Source organism: Oryzias latipes, chromosome 7, assembly GCF_002234675.1.
Source record: "Oryzias latipes chromosome 7, ASM223467v1".
Classification (NCBI taxonomy): Eukaryota; Metazoa; Chordata; class Actinopteri; order Beloniformes; family Adrianichthyidae; genus Oryzias; species Oryzias latipes.
The window spans coordinates 4,542,032-4,569,102 of record NC_019865.2 but is presented as its reverse complement, the minus strand read 5'-3'; the positions used below and the strand labels follow the sequence as shown (position 1 = coordinate 4,569,102).

At 43.0% G+C, this 27,071-nt stretch overlaps 1 protein-coding gene across 3 annotated transcripts in view; it reads left to right on the top strand.

Moving 5' to 3' along the window:
• Positions 1–27,071, top strand: part of col20a1 (collagen type XX alpha 1 chain) — a 38,969-nt gene that overhangs the window by 10,903 nt on the left and 995 nt on the right. Inside the window, exons 5-41 of one of the 3 annotated variants that reach the window (XM_023956382.1) lie at positions 1,763–1,945; positions 2,690–2,881; positions 4,041–4,208; positions 6,078–6,197; positions 6,275–6,439; positions 6,528–6,686; positions 6,776–6,942; positions 8,155–8,284; positions 9,160–9,305; positions 9,468–9,597; positions 10,232–10,371; positions 10,562–10,688; positions 10,813–10,952; positions 11,026–11,158; positions 12,976–13,121; positions 13,197–13,326; positions 13,413–13,529; positions 13,601–13,750; positions 14,045–14,101; positions 14,633–14,671; positions 14,771–14,909; positions 16,899–17,041; positions 17,251–17,360; positions 21,028–21,186; positions 21,267–21,344; positions 21,459–21,545; positions 21,635–21,688; positions 22,062–22,157; positions 22,234–22,287; positions 22,356–22,409; positions 22,487–22,540; positions 23,333–23,404; positions 24,538–24,573; positions 24,815–24,881; positions 24,971–25,159; positions 25,245–25,322; positions 25,665–25,826. In XM_023956382.1, the coding sequence (XP_023812150.1) occupies positions 1,763–1,945; positions 2,690–2,881; positions 4,041–4,208; positions 6,078–6,197; positions 6,275–6,439; positions 6,528–6,686; positions 6,776–6,942; positions 8,155–8,284; positions 9,160–9,305; positions 9,468–9,597; positions 10,232–10,371; positions 10,562–10,688; positions 10,813–10,952; positions 11,026–11,158; positions 12,976–13,121; positions 13,197–13,326; positions 13,413–13,529; positions 13,601–13,750; positions 14,045–14,101; positions 14,633–14,671; positions 14,771–14,909; positions 16,899–17,041; positions 17,251–17,360; positions 21,028–21,186; positions 21,267–21,344; positions 21,459–21,545; positions 21,635–21,688; positions 22,062–22,157; positions 22,234–22,287; positions 22,356–22,409; positions 22,487–22,540; positions 23,333–23,404; positions 24,538–24,573; positions 24,815–24,881; positions 24,971–25,159; positions 25,245–25,322; positions 25,665–25,826 (4,371 nt within the window). Of the gene's footprint in view, positions 1–1,762; positions 1,946–2,689; positions 2,882–4,040; positions 4,209–6,077; positions 6,198–6,274; positions 6,440–6,527; positions 6,687–6,769; positions 6,943–8,154; positions 8,285–9,159; positions 9,306–9,467; positions 9,598–10,231; positions 10,372–10,561; positions 10,689–10,812; positions 10,953–11,025; positions 11,159–12,975; positions 13,122–13,196; positions 13,327–13,412; positions 13,530–13,600; positions 13,751–14,044; positions 14,102–14,632; positions 14,672–14,770; positions 14,910–16,898; positions 17,042–17,250; positions 17,361–21,027; positions 21,187–21,266; positions 21,345–21,458; positions 21,546–21,634; positions 21,689–22,061; positions 22,158–22,233; positions 22,288–22,355; positions 22,410–22,486; positions 22,541–23,332; positions 23,405–24,537; positions 24,574–24,814; positions 24,882–24,970; positions 25,160–25,244; positions 25,323–25,664; positions 25,827–27,071 lie in introns of all 3 variants that reach the window. The other 2 variants (XM_023956381.1, XM_023956380.1) reach the window with 2 other exon arrangements.

The window sequence follows — 27,071 nt, the reverse complement described above, 5'->3', positions numbered from 1 at the left end:
TTACTTCTTCTATCAACAGATAAAACAGCATTCAGATCAAATCTGCACACATGGAAATCTGACATATTTTTAGATCCTCTTTTCTTGATGGTTTGATTTTCTTTTTGCTTGTTTTTCTTTTTTTTTTTTTTTTTTTTTTTTGCAGATAATCAAAAAAGCATTAATTTAGCAAAATGAAAAAAATAAGTTGGTATAAAATGCTTTTTATATAGGAGGAAAACAGATGAAGACCTGCTTGGATCTATTTAGAAAAAAGTATTTTCCCTTCAACCCTAACAATTGCTTGTGAGACCCTTTTACTGCGACAACACTGATTAGGGCAAGGGGGTCCCCAAACTTTTATCCAGTGAGGGCTACTAAACATTTCCATTGGGATCGGGGGCCAGGGTCAGTTTGAAACAGAAAAAGTGTGGCAGTCGCAGGGTTGTCTAAATGTAAATATTTATTGTTTCCCAGAAAGCCACACATAACCAAATATAAATAACCCGATCTGATATCAAATAATCCTCTCTGGGATCTTCACCAAAAAAAAGAAAATAATAAGAGTCAGCAAACTCATAACTTAATTGCTTAATAGCTATAATAGCTTTGAGAGTTTGTCTGCTCGCATTTTCAAGCTTTGTGACGGGATTCATAATGTCAGTATAGATTGTCTTCTTTGAAAACCGCCACCGTCTATTGGCAGATGATACAAACAGCTTTTTCTTTATGTTGGACAAAAAAAATACTCGTTTTGTCCACCACAGGTTAAATACTCTGCATTCTGGATCAATTGTTCTCTTCCCTAACCTTTTTGTCATTTTTCCGTTCTGATTGGGGGTCTGTCCCAGTCGCCTGGCAGTTTGGCAGTTCTACGACTGGGGTAAAGTGAGGTTGCAGTAGCAACATTTTTAGGTTGGCTGACATTTCAATTCAAATAAGCTTTATTGACGTGAGGAAACAATTCCAGGGATTCCGTTGGGGAGGCCCAGTTCACCATGCTTCACTTTTCCATGCTTCTATGAGTATCGATCATGTGGCCATGCTAAGAAAAAAAGAAAGAAAAAAAGAAACCAAAAGACAAGAAAAAGGGTCCCTCTCTGGTATCATTCAGGGGGCCGGGTCAAATGCATGGGCGGGCCGGGGCCGGCCCCCGGGCCGCAGTTTGGGGACCCCTGGATTAGGGGGCAGTTCTGAGGATTTTAGTTTCTGTGCAAAACTGGTCAACTCAAACATTTTTCAATATTTTGCCAATTTTTTTATTTTATCAGGTTAACCAAAATAAAATCCATTTTGAAAACTCTAAAAAGAAAAGATTTTATTTAAAATAGGAATAACAAATAGCATTTTTGTAAGCCGGTTTAATATCTGAAATCAGTATTTTTGGGCCATGTCAACATTTGGATTAGATTTATTTCCAGCAATCAAAACAGAAAAATACTAAAGAAACAAGCAAAAAATATTAATAAAAATAATCTTTAAACAACTCTGCCCCCCCAAGATGACATCCTAGCAGTGCCAAACACCAGTGTATGACATTATTTAAAATGGCGCCAAAAAAAGACCTGAAGAGTTTTGGTGGGGCGAGGGGTTTGGCAAAGCAATAACAGGGCAAGGTAGGGGGTTCGGTGAGCCGAGGAGGGCGGTGAACAGCGAGGGTCATTCAACGCTGCTTCCAGCTTTAATTAATACCACGAACCAATGAAACTGTAATTCCAGCCCAACAAGACAGTGACTCGTTGGCGTAAACGCCATTGTTTACATTTCTCCTGCCCTCTTCCAGTGGAGGGTTTGCGGGCGGAGAAGATGATCCGAAGCGGCAGCCGCGAGGAGAGGAAGAAGATGCTGCCAGGGGGGTCTGGTTCTGGAGATCTGGATGAGTCAACGGATGGTTCGCCGGGTCTGCCAACAGTTCTGTACTCTGACCCCACAACAATCGTCACCACGACAGCTGCCACCACCGCAGGTGTTTCTCAGTGTGGGGATCAAAACCCTTCAAAAAATGATCCAGTGGAAATAAAAACAATCGAACAATTTTCAACATATATTTTCTCCTTTTTTGTATTTGCAAATTTAGTAGATAATTAATAACTATTTAACTAATTGGCTGTTGTGTTTTTGTGAGGAAAACAGCTGATCTGTAGGAACAAAACAACTTATTTCTAAAGTGAACACTAGAATAAGGTAAACCTTCTAACCATTGCAATCATATTTGATACATCCCATTAGCATGATCCAAATGTTCCTTAAAAACGAACCTTAAATTTTAACGATACGATTCATATCATAATTTGTAGTTGCAGATCTGATTTGATCCTTTTCGTGGATTAAAATTAAAATCTTTCGTCAAAACTTCAACCAGTGTGACTCAGAGAGAAATACCTGGAACTGAACAGTGCAGGGGAAGTTTTCCAGATTCCTTGCAAGATGATCAAAGTGTAAACTAAATATGTGTACAAACAAACAAGTAAACAAGAATAAATGGCAAATCCATTCATGTTTTAGTTTCCCAAAGTTCAGTTCCCTGTTGTTTTTCCACATCCAAATAGTCCAAAGGGAACATTATTAGAACATCCTAGCACATTGTATGGTTGTATGTCTTTGCTAAATCACATTTCCCTTTGATCATTTCCTGTCTTTATCATAATCATCCTAATTAGCGGCCTAAACGATCTTCGCTTATCTTACGGTTTCCCACCCATTATTTCAGATCCAGCAACAACAGAAACCCCCCCTCAGATCTTGGACGAGGCCCTGGGGAGAGCCCCTAAAGAGAAGAGGAAGAAGAAGAAGGAAAAAGAGCGTGATGATTCCAACATGGATGAAGAGCAAAGGGCAGGAGAGGGCAAACCAAACCAGGACAAACCCAGAAAGTCTCCATTTCCAACCCAGCCAGTCAAAGGTAACATCTGCACCCTTTTCTTAAAAAAAAAAGAGCCAAAACATAAGCTTCTGCCTCTGCTTTAGACCATAATGATGCTTTAAAATAAATGCAAATGCAGCAGTCTGATAAGAAAAGGTCAGCATGAGTTTCATTACCACTGGCATGTCTTGGGAGTGAAGAAACAGGAGGCTCAGAGGCGGCTAAGTGTTGGTTTGCAATATGATGACAGTGTTTGCACAAGAGGAGGGACAGGTAAGGCATAATGACAGGCAACCCTGTTGTGCTGCAGGGCTCATGTTCCTTCTCTCACCCTCGCACTCCAGGGTGCCACGCCGACCTGTACCTGTCTGCACATGGTCCCAATACTTCCTCTGTTTCCTGAACCAGGATATCCGCAAAGAAAATAGAAATTACCGGACAAGCAGCGCTCGGTCCCCGATCTTGTCTTTGTGCCTCAGCACTTACTCACTATCTGTATAACCGCCACTATTCTGATATTTTACTTTATGAGTTAAAGTTTAGTTATACATATTACTAAATAAGACACATCCATGTAAACACTCAGGTTAACAACCTATCCAAATAAACCATATTTAGGTATGTCTGGTGGAAGAAACACCAAGTACCTGGAACATTACAGTCTGTCAAAATGTTATCATTAAACAGTGAGCAGTAGTCGCCATGTTTTTTTGGATTACACAGTCTATATTTTTAAAATATCCTGTAAAATCTGTTACGACTCGTGACCGAAGGAACCCAAACGCAGGAAGGAAGAACTCAAACTCGAACTCAAGTAGACTGTCACAGATTTACTCGAAATCTCAAAGAAGTCAAACATCCAGTTGTACAAACAAACAGGACTCTGCGACACTGAAAACAACAAGGACAGAAACTTAAATAACAAACCACATAATCAGGAAACTGAAAACAGCTGAGAGAAACAGGTGAACACACAGAAGGGGGAGGAGGAGGGTGCAGCTGCCAGCTGATCCATGACAAAATCTGTATAAATTAACTGTATTTGTAAGGTTTTAATTAATTTCCATGGCTGAATCTAAAAAAATTCTGTAATTCCTAACTAACATCACCTTCAGAAACTTTTTTATTGATGTTTATTTTGTTAGAAAAGCTTTAACCTGAATAGTTTATTTCTGTTCACATGTGTCTCATTTTGAAGGTACGTCTCCAAGGAAACCATTCGAGTGCAGCAGCGATGCAGCTGCAGACATCGTGCTGTTGGTGGATGGCTCCTGGAGTATTGGACGCACCAACTTCAGGCGGGTCAGAGACTTCCTGGAGGCCTTGATGACACCCTTCCGTATTGGACCGGATCACATTCAGATCAGTGAGGGGCAGCCATCATTACCACTCCAACTGTTTTTCACATTCCTCAGTTTAAAGAAGCGCAGACTGCTTTGTTCATTAGTCGCAAGTCAGGCGTCTTCTTTTTCTCCAATGCTACTTTTAACATCATGTAAGCATTTTTCTTTAGGGTCCTTGTTGCTATTTTTAAATAAAATGCAAGCTTAGGTTCTTTGTTACGCTGATATTTTCTGAAATCTCCAGAAAACCTGCTGCTCTTTAGTAGGCCATAGTCACAATCGCCCATACTGGTAGATAGGGACTGCCTGCGTGGGAAAAATGGGGAAACCAGTATAGTAACGCAGGAGGTGGCAAGTACAATATCAATGTCACAGTCTATTCTGTGAACCTGTAGAGACCCGAAGATCACGGACATTTTTTTAAATTGGCATGCTGTGGACAACGTAGGAATAAAGGCGTGTGGTATGGATTTATTATTTTTTCCATCAGACAATCAGAGTGGAGTTTGTGTGAACATCCTATGAGCGTCCTATGGGCAGTTACGCATCTTTGCACACCCCCTGGGTGCAGCATTTGTTCTAGAGGTAAGATCGGGCCTAAAAAATCCAGCCCGACCCGACCCAGGCCTGCGGGCATTAAAGCCCAACTCAGCCTGAGCCCGACCAATTAAATTGATTTGCAGGCCCGAGCTCGAAGCAAACCCGAAATTTCAATATATCCCATAGTATTTTTGGCAGAAAAAAACCCAAGATTTCTTAAGGTTAAAATAATCTGCATATTTTTATGATCATGATAAATCCATTTGCACAACGAAATAACGCTGGAACACAGAATAAGAGGCCAGACAAAGAGAGTGAAAGAGAGATCTTGATGCGCACTCGCTTCATTACGGGGAGAAATACTGCAGCCTGTTTAGTAGTAGTTATATAGCAATTACCTTACAGCGCCTTCTCTGTTTTAACCAAATTATTTATTTATAACAAGTATTCCTTAGTTTAGTATCCACACATCGTTTTAGTATACATTTTTATAAACATACATTTATTAATAAAGTCAGTGAGGGAGAAGCCCGGCCCGGCCCGACCCGACCCGAACGTAATGATTGTCATTTTAGTCCCCAGGTTCTGACTGGGGCTCGGGCTTAAGATCTTACCTGTAATTTGTTCATGGTCAGTAACAGGCCAGACAAACACAGTGTTGCGTAAGGACACTGTACGACAGCCTCACCCATACATCACTAGTGCGTGTAACATACAAATTCTTCACAATACATATCCCCACATGTATAAAAATGGTACGTTCCATTTTCATGAATTAAGAATCAGCCACTTCTTTCTGCAACCCTTCACGGGCCCGGGAAACAAAACTACTATCACCTACTGTAACCTATCGTGCTTTATAGATCAGGTATGGTTAACCCCCCTGTATGGGTGCAAAATCTCTGTGACCTCCTGCAGGAGGCACCTCACTCTGCACAGAGGAGTCCACTCCATTTATTTCCCTCATAGTTCTGTATCAGAGCTTTTAAAATTACAAGGATTTTTGCATTTAAGGTCACTGAAATCATCTTCATGTGTTGTACCTCCGTCTGGTATTTCCATGCATTAGATTCAGATCGGCTCATTGAGGTTTAAAGCATTTTTATATCAGCAAGCACTGATCTGTTAAACCATTAGAAGGCTTTTAAATCCCTTTGGTAAGAGGAGATCTTGAGGTCGACACACCAGAAAGATCACAAGTCATGAAGGTACATCTCAACCGGCCTGGGAACGCCTGGAGGAGTTGGTGGGAGGGCAAGGAGGTCTGGACTTCCTTGTTGGAATTGTTGCGACCACGTTGAGTACTGAACACCATTACGTGTAAAATAAAGTAACCCAAATTATTGTTGCAGGCTTGACTCAGTACAGTGGGGACCCCCGCACAGAGTGGGACCTTGGCACTTTCTCCAATAAGGAGCAGCTGCTCGAAGGAGTACGAAACTTCCGATATAAAGGCGGGAACACTTTTACAGGTAAAAATGTTCCAGAGTGTCTTCTCAGCTCCGTTCGGGCTGGTTTGTCTGTGCGTAACCGGACAGTCGCCTCCCAGGACAGGCGCTGCTTCATGTCATGGAGAAGAACTTGAAGACCGAGGCAGGCGCCAGACTAGACACGCCGATTTTTTTGCTGTTGTTGACTGACGGCAAATCTCAGGATGACGCCATCACTGCTGCAGACCGGCTGAAGAATGCCGGCGTGGAGATCATCGCTGTAGGTGGGAAGCAGCAGTTTGCATCTTTGTTGAGCTTCCGTCAAGTCTCCAAAGTCAGATGGATCCGTCGTCCTGCTTTGACATCGTTCAGGTGTGAAGAATGCAGACGAAGCTGAGCTGAGACAGATGGCGTCGGAGCCGGTGGATCTGAACGTCTACAATGTCAACGACTTCCCTCTGCTCAGCAAGTTGGTGTCACGGCTGGTTCACATCCTGTGTGCGAGAATCGAGGACCACGGCGTCAAAAAACGTACGGCACTCGCCTGTAGAGCTCCGTCTGCACGGCTGGATGACAGCAGGATGCATATTTGTATTTTACGATTGTGTCTGAAGGAGCAGAGCCACAGGCCACTGTGGACCCGGCTCTCCAGTTCCCCAGCCCTGCAGATCTTCGCTTCTCTCAGCTGGGATCCAGAGAGGTGAAGCTGCACTGGACCAATCCTGCTAAACCAGTCCAGCAGTACAGAGTGGTGTACCACAGCACCGAGGGCCCGAGTCCCCAAGAGGTTAGACATACACCGATTTGAGTACTTAAAAACTAGTTTCCCCTGAAGTCATAACATGACACAGTGACTGAAAATGGTCCCATTTTAAAGTATTATCCAGGTTCTTTAAAAAAAAGAATAATTTCAAACAGAATTAATGACTTTAACTTATTGAAAAACGTTCGCTTTGTGTCAGATTTTTCTGCGTTTTCTCTTCATTTGTTGTTCTGGGATAGAATAGTGCTTCAGATATTAGATGCCGTGTACTTGTATGGTGCTTTTCCACCTTCCTTGAAGGCCCAAAGTGCTTTACAGTCACCGTCCCATTCCCCCCTTTCACATCCACACACTGATGGTGGCCCTCGCTGCCCAACACTGACGCCAACCAGAGGCAAGGTGGGGTTCAGCCCAAGGACACTTTGACATACAGTCAGGACCATGAATATTTGGACAGAGACACATTCTGTCTAATTTAGTTTCTGTACATTACCACAGTGAATTTTAAATAAAACAACTCAGATGCCATTGAAGTGCAGACTTTCAGCTTTTATTCCATGTGTTGAACAAAATGATTGCATAAAAATGTGAAAAAACTAAAGCATTTTTTAAACACAGATGATGCATTTTTCCTGATTGTTTGCTGTGAACTTTGTCAAACATAAAATGCTGTTTGTCAGAGTGTCTGAAGTTAAAATCACTGTCCTCCTGTCAATCCTGAGGAGTTAACGACTACTTGGGCAGATGTGATGTCGTATCCTCAAGGTAGATTGTTGAGAAAGAGCATGGCCAGCACATTGACTGTATATGAAAACTGGACTGAGTGACCCCACCCCCCTTGCATTCCAAACAAGAAGTACCCACTGGTTTCAAAAGACTTCTATAGAGAAATAAACAGCTTTATTCATTCGTTCTATTTGAAATATTCTTGCTCTATTACCTTTCTCAAACATGCTCTCAGTAATCCTAATATTTTTTAATGATACTGGTGTCCGAGGGGCTTTTATTGTGAAAAGCAGATTTGTCTAATCAAAGCTCAGTATAAACAATTGTAAGTGGGACATATTAATTCATTGCAGCAGAACATTCTGAGAATTCTCTGGTCATACTAATGAAAGGAGAAATGCTAACATAAGAATCAGTATCATTGAAAGGAAAAGTCCACATTCTTCTTGGGTTCTGTGTTCAGGAGTTCACAGATGTCTTTGTCTGAACGTAGAACCCCTTTGTGCTTAGGTGGTTCTGCCTGGTTCTGAATCCACGGTGCTGCTGGACGGCCTCTCGGCTCAGACACTCTACCACGTGTCCATCTTCCCTGTGTACTCGAACAGCGTTGGCTTGGCGCTTAGAGGAACTGTCACAACATGTAAGTGAAACTGGCCACGTACACCTTTATGAAAGCCAAGTTTTTGTCGATAAAAGTTATTTTTTGTTTGACAGGAAATAAGCAAAAATACATTTCTTACTGGCCATGTCCGAATTCCCACCCTATTCTCTAACAAATAAAAAACGATAAAGCGCAGGACTACATGGTGCCCTGGATTTTAAAAGCTTTTCGAAAGCCATGCTCACTGCTTTTATGTATATATTTTTTAAAGTTTTACTAAAAATATGAAATCACTGATTTCACAAAGTGAAAATTTAATCAATATGCGTGTTTTACGACGACTATTTATGAATCCACTGTCTTCTAATGATGTAAACATTCATGGTTTATTAAAAAATGAGTTTAAATATATTTTTTGCCAAAAACAAAATTCAAATGCAGTGCATTGTGGTCTATATTCGCCAATCTAGTGAGCATCAATGCACACTGGTTTTGTGCAGAGACCTCTGGGAAATCTCTAGGGTACTCGATTTTGTAATTGTAGATTAGCACTACAAAATGGTGAACGGACCATATAGTGCACTGTATTTTTTTGGAAGTGACCATTCGGACGTAATTTCTAGAATACTGACTTTTTTTCTTGGCTGCACTTACTTTGAATGCTAAAAATAGGTGGCTTAATATGGCCGCCATTGGTAACCATTTTGGCTTTTTCTGTTACCCCTTAAAATATGTGCAACCAACAACAAAATTTTGCCTTGGGCGATCTTAAAATACATGTGGGCAATGCAGCAATGTGCATCTTGTCTGCATGTTGTTCTTGGTCCAATTGAAAATACTTAACATACTCAATCCAGCAGGCTAGAGAAAAATGCCAACCTCCTCTTGTTGTCCGTTCTTTCTTCCCCGGTCAGTGCCGCTGGCCATGCCGGCAGACTTGGCGGTGTCTCCCTCTTCATACAGTTCGTTACGAGTGAGCTGGAGTCCGGCCGCCGGCGCTACTCAGTACATGATCCTGTACTCGGCTCTCAGCGATGGAGAACCTGACGACGCCAAGGAGGTAACAGCAATTTATTTTGTGCATTCTATATAAGATTACCAAAATAAGAGTTTTAAAAAGTTAGATTTGAAAGACATTTTTATCCTATAAAAAAGTGTAAAAACCAGAAATCCCTGCAGCTTATGATTGATCTGTGTGTGGGGGGCTATTGTGTTTGTGCAGGAGAAGTTCAGCGCTGATCAGACAGTTGTGGAGCTAAAAGGGTTACTGCCAGCAACAGATTACTCCATCACCCTCTACGCCCTGTATGATGAAGACCCCAGCGATCCTGTCACCTCTGTTGCCTCTACGCGTAAGAAAAATCACAACATTTCACAAAAATCCTTTCGTTGTTCATTTGTTTGCATTTTAGTGTGCAAATGTTGAAAGATAAAAATTTGAAGACATCTTTAGCTCTAATTTGCTTTTTTTCAGTTTTTACAGTGAACTGGCTTGTTGTATCCAGTAGTTTTTAGAATATTGATTAGCATTTTAATCATTAGCTAGCCCAATCCATCAGAAATTTTACTCTTTATTAAGTTATTTTAGCATTTTATAAAAACAGAAAAACTGAAAACAGAGAAAAAAAATCAAACATTGTTAAGATATATATAATCCAAAATTGATTTGAAAATAAATAAGTGCATACAGTTTCAAACATTTTTACTTGCGCATTCAAATTGATGCCATTACAAGTACTCTTAAACATAAATGGATAAAAATGCACTTTGTGTTTGGGTTTTTGTTTTATTTTGAAAAGCATTTTGTGAGTTTACTCTTCAAAAATAAATATCGTTACTGAAACGAAAGTTATTTGTATAAAAAAGCCTTTTTTGGGATAATTAAGTTCAACTGATAAGTAAGATCCGCAGATTTAATGTCCTACTTTCTTTTGTTAAAATGTGTGAGTTTTATAAGGAAACTGTCTTTGTCGCCCGTCCGCACAGTCCCTCTTCCAGCCCCAGTGAGTATCCAGTTCCCACTGGTCACCCACAGCGGGCTGAGGGTCAGCTGGGTGCCCGGCGCCCTGGATGTTCCAGGTCACAGGATCACCTACAGCACTAACCACGGCAGTGACGTCAAACGGGTAACTCCATCAGCATGCCCACAATGAACTGCAAACCTGTAAAAGCAGATCAACTCAAACAACACCTCCAATAAAGAATTTTAATATTTTACGGCTGAAATATTACAAAACATACAAACATTTGTATGGTCTTCCAGGCACGTGCACAGGATTTTAGAGGGGATTTAATCGTTTTTTGTTCTTTCTGCAGATGGAAGTTTCAGGTCTGAACTCAGTTTTGGTGCAGAACCTTTCGTCTCTGTCCAGATACCTGGTTTCAGTCCAGTCTCATTACCCGCAAGGCCTTTCTGCTTCGCTCACCAGTAACGTCACCACATGTAAGATGCACCGAAGTACCTGCCTGTCCTGGAAATCTTCCATCTAAACCCTTATTTGAAGCACCAAATGAGATTTAGCAGAGTTGACATGCTTTTCAAAGTCCTTCCCTCTGTTTTCCTTCAGTGAAGGTGCCTTCCCCATCAGACCTGCGGGTGACTAACTACTCTGGCAGTGAAATCACTGTGCGTTGGGAGGCGGCAGCCGACGACGTGGTTCTATATCTCATCAAGTGGATCTCCCTCAGTGGAGGAGACCTGCGACAGGTGGGGGGCATCTCTGTGAAGGGGCCTCCTGTAATTATTCATGTAAATGGTTAAAAACCTTTATGCTTCTCAGCTGAGAGTGAACGGAGCCAATGAGGGGGCCATTCTGGAGGGGATAGAAGACGATAAGGAATACCAGATCTCTCTGTCTGCACTGTATGCAGACGGAGCTCAGAGTGAAGCTGTGGCCACGCGCTACAGCACCTGTGAGTCACGCACACACGCTTCATGGTCGCTTATGAAATGCTCTCTGCAGTTTTATAGACACATCATAGCTTAAAGACTCACTTACATGTTCTTGTGGTATTATTCTGGCATTCCTGAATATTTCTTTTTTATATTTCTCATTTATAAGACGAAAAAAATGCTGTTAAAAAACATGGAATTTGTGATGAGGAAAATACGCCAGGCGGGCCACAAGCCCCCTGCTCCGCTTCATTCTGAAGCATCCATTTGCAGACAAATAGATCCATGAATGTCTTTGTTTTCCTCTTCTGAGCTGGAATCTGGATCTAAACTGTATGACTGAAAATCTACTCGCCTGTTTTGTTGCACCAATATTAATAGGTTGGGCTTGAGAGAGGCTCAAAGCTATTGAAAGTGTAAACACATGGATAATGGGAAGTAAAGGTGGGCTTGCTCTGCTTAAGAGGTTACCAACCTCATTTTGATTGGTCCTTCATGTTAGCCCCGCCCCCACGCACCAGAAGGGGCCAAAAGTTTCAAAATTGAAGCTTTCAGATTTGAAACACACAAAAAAGTTGAAGGTGAAAAAAAGGTACGAAACTGAATTTATGAGCTTTGAAACTTAAAAAACAGAAAATTTGAAGCCGAAAATAGTTAAGTCCAATTAGAATTGCAGAAATGTTTTTAACTAAACATTTATATTTCACCTTGAATTTTTCAAGTTATTTTATTTGGGTTTTAAATCTTTATGATTTGGCTCCATAAAAAACAAAACAATGGATACGTTCTTGAAAATTGATCAAAAGATGATTCGAGTGGGACCCTAATAGTGGTTGTTGTCCAGCATTTTTGGAAAAAAGACAGAGTGCTTAATCAAAAATATAAAACTTGGAAAAGCTATGTTGGTCAACTGAGAAGTTTAGTAAGGACCAAATGGCTGCTCAGATTGCAATTTTTAACATTTTGCCCTTCTGATGATCCTGGATGTTAGGAGACAGAACAGCAGCTTCCTCAGGGTCCCTCGCTATATTTCGGTCCACCTTTTGGTGTTTTGCTGTTTTGTGGACTTTTCTTCAGTGCAATTTTGCTTTTTGTTTTACATCGTCCTTATTGGCTGTACACCTTGTCAGTCAATCTCCGTCCGTGTTGTGTCTGCCGTACAGACACTTCTGATCTTGACTCTAACTTTGTTTTTATTCTATGATTCTGGACTTCTTTTTCTATGAATGTTTGAACTTCGAGAGTTTAAAGAAGAGCGTAGTGAGGAGGAGTTTTACAGCCTAAAAACATCTGTTGTCCGATTTCCCTAATAGCCTTTATTGTTAGAATGTAACTCAAGCGATAACAACGGAACCCTGTACAGGATTTGTCTTGGACTTTACATACAGACACTGAAAACCCGACAAAAGACTTTCTACCTATTAAGGAACTCACTCCAGTTCTCATATACACTCAATGATTTTAAGCCTACCCATCCCTTGTATTTTAGTATTTTTTGATTTATCTGTATTTCTATAAGGTACTACTATTATATGTTATGAGTATCTCTGGATTATTTCTGTGAGTCAAATGTTTTTTCTCACAACAAGCATTTCTTATCACTGTTGATCCTGTTTTGATCCTGCAGATGACAAATGATAAACTTCAACTCAACTTCTCAGGATTAGAAAATTTAATTTAAAATTCTAAGAAAGTGACATATTTGTCTTTTTTTGATGTATACTTAGATTGTTGCATAATTTTAACTTCAAAGAGTTCCTGCTGTCTTACTGTTGGCTTCTTTTCAACTGAAATAAGAAGACGGAATTCCTTGATTTTTGTTTTCCGACCTTTGCAGTATCAGGCGGAGGCCCCTCAGCTGTTAGGGTCTCTGAAGAGACCCCCGTCAGCATGCGGGTCAGCTGGGAACCTCCCAACGCTCACGTCCTCCAGTACCGTGTGTCCTACACGGCGCTGAGTGGAGCGGACAGCCAGGACAGCACTGTAGGTGGACGTCATTCTGCAGAGTCCATACAGGATGCCCGTCTGTGTTGAAAGGAGGTGTCTGTTTGTCGACAGGTGTTGGTGAAAGGGGATGAAAAACAGGTGGTGCTGAAGTCGCTGCAGCCCGACACCCGCTACAGCATCTTGGTCTCCACAGAGTATCGCAGCAGGGAGGGGGGCAGCGATTCAGCTCAAGGCAAAACCAGTGAGTCCAAAATAAAAACACTGGGGAAAGAGAGACCAGATGATCCAACTTGTGTCAGGCTGACATTGAGGGTGTATGACTTGCAGCCAGTTTGCGGGTCAGCAGTGTGAGCGTGGTCAAGTTGGACCACGCCAGCATTTGTGTGTCATGGAGGCGGGTGTCTGCAGTGGACGGGTATCGGATCACCATCCAGTCCGTTAACGGTAAGCGGATGCCGCAGGCGTGGACTCGTGTCTGCAGCCTCATTGATCGTCCCGCCTGTTCCTCCTGTTAGCAGACAAGCAGACCAAAGAGGAAACGGTGGATGAGTCCAGCAGCAGCCACTGCTTCACTGACCTGGAACCAGAGACGCTTTACCGCATCAGTGTGCGCTCCCTGCTCGGCTCAGCAGAGGGCGCTGCCGTGTCCATTCTCCATCCAACAGGCAAGACTGATCCTGGTATCTTTTGTTAAAATCTTGTTCCTAAAAATTGAGGTAGTACTTTCATAGAAAGGTTTTAATCCCCTGCACCTTCACCTCCTGTTGCACTAAAATCATCAATAGAAAACCATTTATCAGAACATAGAAAGCGTTTCTACTTTCAGAAAGCATTGAAAGCAGTAATATGTTCATTCTTAAGCTAAGGGAAAAGTGAATTTTTTGTTTGTAAATATTTTTTATAAGTATTGTTTTTTTGCTTGTTTTTTTTTTTTGCCACCATCGATGTTTGTTTTACAGCTGCAGCTCCGGCCCAAACTCCCATCCATCCCAGGCTGTATCCCATTCACAATGAAGGTGACTCTTTTCTCCCATTCCTATCAGAACATAGTTTCTGCAAAGCAGCAGTAGTTCATTCGAAATTCACCTCTGAGTAGTGGGCGGGACCGGTGGGCAACCCCGGCCCCCCTTCCCCTCCCTGTTGCTGAGATCTCGGAATATGGAGAATGCGGTCCACTCACAAATAAGCTCTTTTCTGTACTGAGTTTTTTCTTTTGCTCCTGATTCACAGTGATTTCAATAACGAAATACTCAGAAATGCAATTTTAAGCTAAGTTTTCTTTATAAATGTTCTCCATCATCGTTAAAAATGTCACAAGAGCATGTTCAAAACACCCCCCCAAAAAAAACGTTTATATCAGCGTGGGTTTTTAAGAATAACTCTAATTTTTTAATTTTAATAATTTTCCTCTAAATGTTTGAGAAAAGCTCCTTTTGTTGCTTTAGTAAAGATACATTTTGACTACACCACTTATTTTCTTGACGGCTCTTTCATTTTTTATGAGAACTCGCTTTGCTTTGTCTCAACATCGCCCTCTTGTGTTGCAGTTTGTCCTGAAGTGACCATCAGAAACAGCATAGTTAAAGGTGAGGTCCATCCTTCTAACACACAGAAGAGCCAAGTTTAGAGTCCTCCAGAAAAACGACAGACTTAACGGAAATGTTGATGTTTGTGTGTCCGTTCAGGCTTTGACATGATGGAGGCGTTCGGTCTGACGCAGAGCGCTCATTCGTCAGTGGAAGGCGTGGCGGCGGAGCCTTTTGTCTTTAGTGCTCTCCCCACATACACACTGTACAAAGATGTGCAGCTCACTCAGAGCACCAAGTGAGTTTTTCCACTTATCTTTAAAAAAGAAATTCTTCTTTAGTCCTCTCGCTGTAACTCTTATAGGCATATTTAAGAAAAACAAACATGTTAATGCCTTTTTTTAACCAAACATGTCATTAAAGGTGTTAAACCAAAAATGTAATTCATCTCTTTTGTATTTCATTTGCAAATGTATCCTAGAGATTGAACGAAGAATTCTTTCAGCCTTCTACTACTTTCATGTTTTACTTTGGAAATTTCATTTTTTTCTTTAAATTTCTGGTTAGGAAAAGTTTGTGGGAAAAAACTGCTGTAATAAAGAATCTACTGGTTTTCAATAGAAACTAAAGATTATTCTCCCTATTTTAACATATAAACCTGATATTTATGAACACAAATATTTTCGTAATCTCTTTTTTTTGAAAAGTTTGTTTTTACTAAGTCGTGTCTTTATGCTTTTGCCAAAATTACATGTTTTATAGGAATATAACGATTCATTTAAACAACAATTTGATTAATATCATAATTTGTGTTTGCCGATACGATTCAAAGTTGATTTTAGTTCATTCTGAACAATCTGATTGGATCCAATTCATTTACCTAAAATGGATGCAGGACATCTTTAGCCAAAACTTCACCCAGTGTGACTCAGAGAGAAATACTGAACAGTGCAGTTGAGATTTTCCAGATTCTTGGATTTCTTCAAGATAATCAAGTGTAAATTAAATATGTATCCAAGCAAACAAATAAACAAGAATTGATGGCAAATCCAATCACATTCTAGTTTCCTAAAGTTCAGCCCACATCAAAATGATCCAAACGGAACATAGTTAGAACATTACGTATGGTCGTATGTCTTAAGTGTTTCCACAAATTAGACTGGAATGATGGAGTCATCAGTTTTCGCAGCATCACGTGTGTGTTGTCCGCTGTGAGGCACTTGGTTATAGTATATAGGTTATAGTAAAATAAACCTACCGCATCTCATTCCAACTCATAGCGGGATCCAGTTTAAAATTAAAACCATCTTATATTATGAACTGGGTCATTTGCCACAAATCAAAACTTCTGAATACAAAAACACCTTTTTGATAAAGAACCCAACGAGTATTTCTTTCCAATGCCAGTTGGAACCCCTCCTCCCACAAAGGCTATTGTGGCCACAGCAATCCATTATAATCAATTTTTTTCATTTTGAAACGATTTTATAATAGCATAGATCAATTCAATGAACAACTTGCCTCAGATAGATCAAACTGGTCGGTTTGTAGTACTATAAATCAATTTAACGATTAATTCTGTTAATTATTACACCACTAAAATTTTAAGATCTCTCCCTGTAGTGAGATGTTTAGCTGACGGCTTCAATTTTACTCGTCTGTTTTGGTTTGTTTGTGACTTCAATGAACGACAGCCTCTCAAATGCAAACCCTGTCAGACCCACTTTTTCTTTAAAGACCCACTCCGATCATGAGTTGTGGGTTGGAGTGTTGGCGGGGGATAAGCCCGTCCTCGTTTCTTGTCATCCATCTGTTTGCACACTCACCTGCTAGCTTACATTCCATCACAGTCCTGACCTAACATTACTGCTGCAACAAAAATGGCGAGCAATGTTAGAAATCCAGCCGTACAGTTTCAGCCAGATGCCAGCTCAGACGAGAAAAGCATTGGTGGATCTATTCGTTTTAGTGGATGCATCAGAATGGAGTGGAGCAGGGAGCTCGTCTGTAGCTTTTACATCACAGCTATATGCTCTTTATAAACAGGATTTTTTTATCTGCGCCTGAGTCACAACAGTTTGAATAAAGAAATACTCAGAAAAGCTATTTTAAATTAGAAATTTCTTTAAATATGTCCTCCATCATCAGAAAAATGCCACAAGAATGTGTCAAAAACACAATTTTCATCAGTGTGGGTGTTTAACAGTCCTGCAGTTTGGTGAAAACTGTCAAATATTTGGATTAATGCTGAAAAACCGAAAATATTTTGTTTTGATTCTCTCTGCAGGTTCATTCATCCTGCAGGTTTCTCTCCAGAGCACACCATCAGCATCGCTTTCCGTCTCCTACAGGACTCGCCCAAGGAGCCGTTTGCTCTCTGGCAGCTCACAGACGACGACTTCCAGCCAAAAATGGGACTGGTGATTGACCGTAAGTCACATTTATGCACAGATTCATCCAGCAAACCCTTTCAAAGTAATGCCCTCCAAGGTGATAAGAAAAATGTTTTGATGAAATACTGGTCCTAAGTACCAGCATTTCTATAGGTTTGGGATCCCTTAAAGTATTGAAAAATGGATTCTGCAGGGGAACATTTCATTCAGACATGATAAAAATGGTTCTTTTGTGTTTTTCGACAGCTTCTACCAAGCATCTGCAATACTTCAGTCTGGACTACAGGGGTGAGGTGCAGCAGCTGACCTTCGATCAGCCGCAGGTCCACAGGCTCTTCTACGGCAGTTTCCACAAAGTGGGTAACGCAGAAGTCTTCATTTGAATTCTAGAAAGGCACAGAGTGTATTTGTTACATTTAAATGATTTATTACATCAACGGTATTACAGGTCAACCACACTTAAAGTTTTTTTTAAAAAAGCTGTCATAATACTACCTAATGTTGCGTTCACATGGAACGCAATTTGCACTTCTACTTTGCGTCCACCGCCTCTGTTTTGAAGCGCATCAAATTTGCTGCTTGATTTTTATCCAAAAGCGTGTTCATAACCCTGCCCCTCCGCCACATAAAGGGGAGGAACTACTGTCAAATGTTTCTTAGCCTCATCTCTCCATTCTTGAAGACACTGATGATGTTGGGAGATCAGGTTCATTTATTTTGAAGTGTTCTACAAAAACACGGGTAACCACGTCTCCATGTCTGGATTCGTGACATCAGCACCGTGAGTTTCACCATCAGCTGCAGGCGCTACGTCTAAATGACGGCGCTTTCAGCGGTACTTCTGTCTCTCTGTGACCCAGATCGACGACGTACCGCATTAGTCTGAGAAAGAAAGCATGAAAATAGGAATAACATTAGAGGAACGTTTTAGTTAGCGTCTTCATAGAAAGAAGACGTCTGACGTTCAGGAGGAGAACGATCAGATTCTCCTCCATGATGGTTTGGGACTCTAGTCGCTAGTTAAGTTATCAGCTCATCAAGGGAAAAAGCTGAGGTCCTGATGGGTTGACGTGAGGTCAATTCTTTGTCAAAATTAAAATATTTGAACTGTGGAAATAATTCACTGCGACTGCCTTAATACACTGCAGCTAAATCACTGTGGAAGGCTTTCAGACTTTTCTGCAGTGTTGACACTACAGAAAATCCGAGTTTTTCTCTACAAATGCAGAAACACAGGAGCAGCAAAGAACCAGAATTGGCGAAGGATTCATCCAGGAAGTCATGAAAGAAGCAGAGGATCATGGATAGAAATGCAGGCCTCGCTTGACTTAGTTCACGTCCATGTTCATGATTCAACATCAGAAGGAGACTTGAGAAAACGAAACCACTGAGCAACAAAAAAAAATCTGGATTACTCCCGAAACCTTTGAATATGTGGAGACGGATGAACCTAAAAAGGAACTCTCTGAAAAGTGTGAGGAATTTTGAACAAGACAAAAAAAAACAGTCAAACACATAAATGGAGCCTAAATTCTGACGGGGAATCTCATCAAAAGGCCTTCCTCTGAATGGGTCAGCATTAAAAAATTTTGAACTTCCGGCAGGGGGGGTTGACGGGTCGGGGTCTCCGCTGAGGCCATCGGCGGTTTCCCCGGCCGGTTGGCTGCCTCGGTCCCGTCGAGGCCTGACCAGAGCTCTTCTAGGGCCGGCGTTTGGGGGTGGGGGCCTGGGCTTGCTCCGGGGGGGGGGCCGGCGCTTTCTGGCTCCTCTCTCTCTGTGTGGGGGTGGTGGTGGTGTTGGGCCTGGGGTGTCTGCGCCTCCGGGGGTGGGGCCCCGGGGCTGGGTGGGCCTGGCCCCCTTGCTGGGGGGGGGGGCGGGGACAGCTGTTTGACCACCGGGGGACAGTCTATCATCTGTCCCCAACTTACCCCCTTCCTCATATAACCTCATAATAGGGTGAGGGGGTGGGGGGCTTAGCCTGCGATGAGCCTTGGGGGGGGGGGGTTTACTAGGCAGTGGCCCCCCTCCTGTGGTTGCCGTATGGAGTGGGCCCCCCCTCTTTTGGTTTTATTTGCACCTTAGACATGTAGGGCCCTTGGTAGGGGGGGGGGGGCTTGGACATCACTGCCAGCAAGCAGCGGATGTCCTCCTAGCACCCTACCCGCCAATTTTAACCGCACCTTAGGCATTTAGGGCCCCTTGGTGGGGAGGGTGAGGGGACGTCACTGTGAGTAATCAGGAGATGTCCCCTTAGTGCCCTACCCGCCAATTTTAACCGCACCCCCCTTAGTACACACACCCCTCCCCCCTCAATATATACATCCCAACATAAACACACACACATGCACACACACACACACCCTTTCAAACACACATACACGCACACACATTTTGCAAGGAAGGTGGGACCTGGGTCCGTCTGTCCCCTGCCTCTTCCCTGGTGGGGGGTACGGGCCCCTTTGCAGCGGCGGCCGTGTCCCCGGGGTGCCGGCTTCCTGGGCCCGGCTGTGCTCTCTCCGCGCGGTGGGGGGGTTCACATTACATCTGAGCCGGGGGTGTCTGGTCCCTGGGGGGTGGGTTCTGGTCCTTGCTCCTGAGTGCTGGGCCCCGCCAAATTTCCAACTGTGGCCGAGCCTGGTCGGGCCATATTTACAACACCCCTTGTGGGCCCTCTTTTTTTCCCCGGGGTTCCCCCCTCCTGGGCGGGGGCGGCGGGCCCCTGCCTCGCTCCTCCCTGGACCAACCGTGGGCCGGGCGGGTGGCTGCCTGGAGTGCGGAGCGGGTCTCCCTTGGGGGGTCCTGGCTCGTACCTGGGGTTGGGGCGGGGGGATGCCCGGAACTCCTGGGTGGTGGTGGGGTGCTCGTTTGGGGCTGTGGGCGTCCTTCTCCGGTGGGGCCCTGCGTTGGGTTCTCCCGGCGCGGCGGGGGGGCTGCTCTCCTGGTTGGGCTGGGGCGGCGCTCTCTTTCCCTCCGTGCCTCCCTGCTCTCTGGCTCTGGGGGCCTTGCGGCGGTCCTGCTGGCCCTGGCCTGGGTGGCGGGCTTGGTCGCCCGGGCGGCGGTTGTTCCCTGCCGGTTCCCGTGTGGCGTTGGGGGGATTCCGGCTGCCGCTGCTGCTGCGGTGGGGGTCTTGGGGTGGGGATGGCTGGGCACTCTCCCTCCTTCTTTTCACGTTCCACCATCCATTTTAGAAGAACATAAACACTCACCTGAGCACTGGTGTTAGCTCACCTTTGCACTAACAGTTTGCGTGATTGAATGAAATATCTCACACTAGTTGGTTTTAAGGCATAAGTATGCGTGTGAACACTATCTGTTTTGTGTACATGTCGACAGGTGGACATTTTTGCAGCTAGCAGGTGTGTTTATAACATTTGAGTGTGTGTGTGGACAGGCTCCGCCCCTTTTTTTTTTTTTTTTTTCTACATTTGAACCTTACCATAATGATTAACAACCAGTAAACTTGTTGCTTTATGCTGCTTCATGGTCTTATCCCCCTTCCCCTCCTATTATCACCCCCTACCCCCCTTCTCTCTAACGTCCCTCTCTCTTCTTCCCTCCTTTCCTTTTCCGTCCGGTCCAACACCAAAGATTTTCAGACATGATTGAAATTAATAAAGTTTGGCCTCAATTACAAAAGGGGTTTATTCAGACATACCTTTGGTTTGTCTGAAGATTAATAACCCCTCTTGTTAAAGTAAAATATGTCCAACACAAGAGGCCCTCAGCTCTCATCTGTCTGCCCAGCTGTTGGACAGGACAAGTTAAAAAAAAAAAAAAATTTGAACTTCCGCCACTTTAAGAAGATTCTTCAATGATTTTATCAGATGTTCTAGCTTGAAAACTCCCAAAATTTGTCTGAGGTCTTCAAAGAATGAGACGAAGATTTTCCAGAGACATAAAAAACTTTTTTTTTCTCTAAAAGAACATCTGGAATTTGCTGCTATTTTTTAAGAGACTAACAACACCAACTTCAGTAACCTAGCCAAACAAATGTGAACGCCAGCATGTTGTGTGTGCTGGCAGGTTCACCTCTCCGTTGGCCAGGTGAGCGTGTCCCTTTCCGTGGACTGCCAGCGTGTGGGGGAGAGGCCGGCCCGCCCAATGGGCAGCCTGCCCACTGACGGATTTGAGATGTTGGGGAAGCTAGTGAAGACACGAGGACCTAACAGCGGATCCGCTTCGGTACATTTATACTCGCTTTTGTATTCCTGTTTATTTTGGTCATCAGTCATGTACTCACTGGGAGTGAAATGCTTCTCCAGTTCCAGTTGCAGTCCTTCGAGATCATCTGTAACACCACGTGGGCGTCAGAAGACACGTGCTGTGACCTGCCTGCAGTGGTCAGTCTGTGAAAATCCATCCTCAAATTGTTTTTAAAAAAAAACAGGCTCCACTGTTAGTTCCATTTTGATGTCTGTGAAAATGATGGATGTTTGTGTTTTGTTTTGCCTCAGAGAGACGAGGAGAGCTGCCCCCCCCATGCATACACCTGTACCTGTTCCTTGGACAGTCCCGGAGCTCCTGGTGACCCCGGCCCAATCGTATGCCAACTAGAGTTGTCAGAACTGAGCAGAAAGTCTTTTGAGCAACTCAACCTGTTCACATGCGTTTCATGTTTCCTGCTCCACAGGGAAAGCCAGGACCTCGGGGGGAGAAGGGGGAGAAGGGAGAGCTGGGCCAAAAGGTGAGATGGAAAAGGTCATTTAAATGTTAATCAATCAAAATGTCTTTTCCTTACTTTGCAGTAGTGAAAAGATAGAGGATCAAATCTCCAGCTTTCTGGAGTAAAACACAGTAATACACAAAAACTATTTGTCTCTTACGCCTTAATCACATCTGCCCCTACGGGTGGTGAAAAACTGGGCAAACCTGTATGAAGGCAAACAGGTGGCCCACACAAACTTTTAAGCTTTAACTGCAATACACACTCCGCTCCGGTGAAATGGTTTAAAAATGGCGGTGAAACAAAAAAGAAGCAAATTATAAGTTATCAAGAAGACCTTTTACAACTCCCAGATCATTATTATAACTCTATAATGAAATGCGTATCCTCTCAGGGGGAGGTGGGTCCTCCAGGAAAGCCAGGGTTGGAGGGAGGACTCGGACCTCTGGGCAGTGTTGGCCCCAGAGGCATAACGGTGCAGGGCAAAACAGTAAGTGGTGTTTGGGGCATAAATTAACACATAGACAACAACATCATCCGGCATTGATATGAACAATTCTATTCAGGGTCCTCCGGGACCGCGGGGGGAGAGGGGAGATCCCGGTCGACCTGGAGTCCAGGTAAGTTTACGGTCAAACAAGTCCCTAAACGATGATTTATCTGCCTTGACCGATGGCTTTCCCTGCAGGGTTTACCGGGACCCCCAGGCCCAAAAGGAGAGGAGGGAATACCAGGCCCAAAGGTGAGCAGTGTGGCCTGAGGTGGTCATGCCACTGAGCTCAGCATCCACCTTCATGTCTCTGTGTGGTGTTTTCTCAGGGGATCAGAGGTGTTGAAGGGAACATCGGCCCTTCAGGGATCGCCGGACCCAGGGTGAGACCCGGTTTGTCCCTGTCCTCTTAGAATCTCTGCATCGAGAGAGGTGGCATGGTTCTGACTCCTGAACTTTACAAAGCATTTACCATTCACCAGGTCTTGGGCCTAGTGGGGTAGTGTTTGCCCCTCAGACTGGAAAGCTGTAGGTTCAAATCTATGGTCGACCCAATACCACCCTGCAGAAATGGGGGGTTTGGCGGCCTTAAACCACAACAGTGGTTGTGGCTGCAGGGGATCCATGAAATATGGAGCACATTATATGCACTGTGGTGTTTGACATATTATGGGACTTCAACTTGAATTCATTTATTAGGACTTTACGCCATCTAGTGTTGGTCCAATTAGTTCATAAGTGAACAGAACTGTTCAACCATGTGATACATTTGGGGGGGAAAAAGAATCAGCCTAAAAATAGTCCTTGTAACTTTTGAATCATTTTTATACATTTGAAAATAGTAGTGAAAATTAAAAATGTGCTCAATCCTTGTGTTTTAGAGTTTATCTGAAAACGGTTTTGTAACAAAACATGTCAAGATGATTTCAGTCCTTGACACAGGGAGCTGTATGAACAGTTTGTGTTGATCTGGATTTAGTGGTTTCATTCCGTCTCCTGTCTGAAACAGCTGTTTCAAACTGAATCGTGAGCTCCATTCATCCAAGATTCCCTTTTATTTTGAAGATTTCTAATGGACAGGAAGCAACCTCATGTTTCAGTCCTTGTTTTTTTTTTCTGGAGGACAGCACTGGTGAAAAAAACTTCATCTTAACACATCTGTCTTCTTTGAGCAGGGCCTCCAGGGAATCCCAGGACACCCGGGTCCTGTAGGAGAGAGGGGCCCATCAGGACCTGTTGGACTTACGGTGAGTCTAGAGATGTCGAACCCGTCCTCACATTTGTGATGATCGTTTACACATCTGCGTAATCTTTACTTTATTGGAGTCCTGCCCCTGGTCGTCCAGTTGTTTCTCAAATTCTGCCATTATGTTCCTTTTGTTTGTTGAGAGCTCACAGTTGTTTCATCCTCCTCCAACGCATCCAGTACGTGTTTGTGCCGGATCCCAATGGCTCTCACTTCCTCTGCTAGGAAATCAAGGGATCTCTAAAAAGGAACATACCATGCCATTCCTAAGCCTTTCATAGTAGACTTTATCCATGTATATATAGTATATTACCAACAAAAGAATGATTTTTTAATGAAATATTAGTTATTTTCCTAAGTTCTTTTCCAACCTAGAGGTAAGACGACTCGATCTCTTAAGCACCGCCTTTTGATCCTTGTGGGTGTTGCCCATATCATGCCGTCTACCTAAAGCCGGCCTTGGCAGTGCGTCTCGCCAACGAAAATACATACAACATCCAAACTTTTGCAAAGATGGACGTGCAAATTGTGTATATAAAATGAAAGCGTTTTGGTGATCACTGCTAACTCCAAGGAGAAAGTGTGTGTGTGTGTGTGTGTGTGTGTGTGTGTGTGTGCGTGTGTGTGTGTGTGTGTGTGTGTGTGTAAGTCTGGGGGCGGAGCTGGCAGCCACATTGTGAGAACCCAGTCGTTTTTGTGGATGGAGTGGGGCTGGTGCTCAGACCCCAGGTTTTTACAGGAATGCTCAGAACTGCATGAACGGATCAAAAGACTGCTTTGGTGTTTCTGTTTGTGAGGAATGAACATCATAAAAAGCTAAAAAAATGGATTTTGCATGATATAAGGCCTTTATTGTCTTCTGCGCTTTTCTTCAGATCCATGCTGGGAAATTTCTTTGAGCAATAATTTAGCTTTTTTCATCATGTAAATTGTATGATGCAGCTGTGTTTTGCAAAGGTGGCGCCGTTTCATCGACCTGGAAGAAAATAAATGCAGACATAGTTGCTAAAGTGTTTAAACAGTTTCTAAATAGAACTCTTATATGTGTGTAATGACAGTTTACTGTAAAGATGATTTTAAGATGTAGAAAGTAAAGTTTAATTTAAAGTAACTTTGATTTATTACATTCTTCAGGGTCTACCAGGGAATAAAGGAGAACAAGGTGAAAAGGTGAGTTGTTGTGTGGTTGTAGTACATCGAGTCAAAAACCTTCATTCTGTTGTATTTGTGCTGCTTCGTTTGCCACAGTACCATGAAAAGGTTCTCATCCCTCAGGCAGGTTTAGAAAGCTTTGTTTTCTTTTTGTCAGTTTGAAATGGATCTTTATGTAAAGGTTGAGGTTTAGGGGGAAGTGTAACTTTTTTGGTTGATTTTTCTATGAAGCATAGTTGAACTTGTCGATGTTTTTCAGGGCGAGCCACAGTCCATGGCAGTGATCTATCAGCTGGTCACGCAGGCCTGCGAGCAGCTCGTTCACAGTATGTACTCAGTCAGAAAGCATCTTCAGAAAACATTATGATCATTAGTTTCATTTTCCAAAATCTCTTTTTTTTTCCTTTTCTTTCAGAAGAGGTGCTGAAGCTTGATGCATACATCAACAAGATCAGTCAGAAGCCGGCTCCTGTTGAGGAGCCTGTGGGACCTCCGGGTGAACCTGGAATTCCAGGGCCTCGAGGCCCACCAGGAGCTCGGGGATCCCAAGGGAATGTGGGGCCCAGAGGAAGACCTGGAAGGCCTGGATATCCTGGAGAGCAGGGCACGGCTTTTTCTGTTGGATGGTTTTGTTTAACTTTTAACAATTCCCTTAAGTGCCTGAGCTGACTTGTGTCTTTTCCCTGAAGGGCGTAGAGGTGTGCTAGGGAGCAAGGGTGATCCTGGCAATAACATCCAGGGATCTGCTGGGATCAAAGGGTTTGCAGGTATATTCCTAAATGCCTCACATTGGCATAACAATACCTACATTGGTTTTTAACCCTTTAACACTCTTTGACATATTGTAACTCTGACCGTTTAGGCAGTCAATATTAATCAGCTGATTTTAACGCAGAGAAAAGCGACTTTTCATATCCTTTTCCACTGATATGCAGCACATACTATTTTAAAGATGTGCACATCTGGGCAAAGCTGCTTTTCTCCGCTTGAGATTATGCTGGAATCACATTAATTGCGTAAGCAGTTAGAGTCAGGGTAATGGAAAAAGGTCAACATTGGAGATACAGCTCTGGTGTAAATGGGTTGAAAGAGTGTTTGTGTGTATGCAGGTTCCCCAGGTGAATCCATCCTTGGAGATCCTGGTCCTAAAGGAAACGATGGCAAGCCAGGACCTCCAGGGATCCCTGGACCTCCTGGTCAGCCTGGGGAAATTGGGCCACCGGGTGTGTGTGACAACAGTGGAGGATGCCAAAAAATCCCCCAGCAGACAGGTGAGCTGCAAAGAGCAAGAAAAAAAATTAGGAAATAATTCAGAATCTAGACAAAAGTTCATGCAGGATTTTTTTAAAACATTAAAAAAAAAACACATTTGATTTTGAGGTGTTAACAAACGATAAATACTGTCCATCATTCGCTGTTAAGCTACAGATACACCAGGCATTCTTAAACACGCCTTTAGCACATAATGTTCACATTGGACTGTCGCTACCCATCACTAGTACGGTACATGTTCTCACAGTTGAAAGAGGCTTGGAGGGAAATGTCAAACCAGTAAAAATCTGGTAAATCTTGTTCCAGGCTTTTTCTGTCACAGCTCAAATCAAAATCAATCAAGACTTTATTCATAAAGCACCTTTCATATAAAAGCACAACACAAAGTGCTTTACATTAAAACAAAATATAAAAACAAGCATGAAAGTTAAAATAAACAAGCACAAAAAATAAATAAATAAATACATAATAGGGCCCCCCTCTCTGTACCTACACACAGCCCACCACTCCTTTCACACATCCCACCCCCTAACTGATGGGGAAAGACAATGAGAAATAAGAAAAAAGAAATAGGCTGAGCAGGAAAACGAGGTGTTGGAAACGCTGATAACTGGAACCTCCCTCTCTGTGAACAGCTGCATTCACAGCCAAATGCAGCATCACAGGCGGGGACCGCTCCACCACAGCTAAGCAGTGATGCAGGTTCCCATCTAGAGCTGCAGCAGCTGAACAGCCGCTGACCGAGAGGGAGAGGTCCACCTGAGGAAGCACCGGAAATAAAAATGAATATAAAAATGAGAATGAAAAAGTAAACATGATGATAAAATCAACAAACAATAAAACATTGAAATAAGGTAAATTAAGATAACGCATTAAAAGTCAAGTTTAAGTTCATAAAGCAAGATAAAATGTATAAATAAATAACAATAAATGAATAACTAAGTAAGTAAATAAATTAATAAATGTAAATGTTAAAAAGCAAGGGGCCAAGGATGGAACCTTGAGGAACACCACAATTAATTTCATGGAGCCCAGAAAAGTGTGTGTCCATGCTTACCATGCAGACAGGTGAGCTGTATTCCGATATAAGAAAGACTTGGTGCTGGAAAATTCCTGCCGAACCTAAAGCGGAATTATTCATTCCTTCTCCATGATCAGTCTTCAAACGGTTGGAACTTCTGTGGAGTAAAAGGGACACCATCCATACGCCACCACCACATCTGAGTCCCTGAATGGTCAAAGTT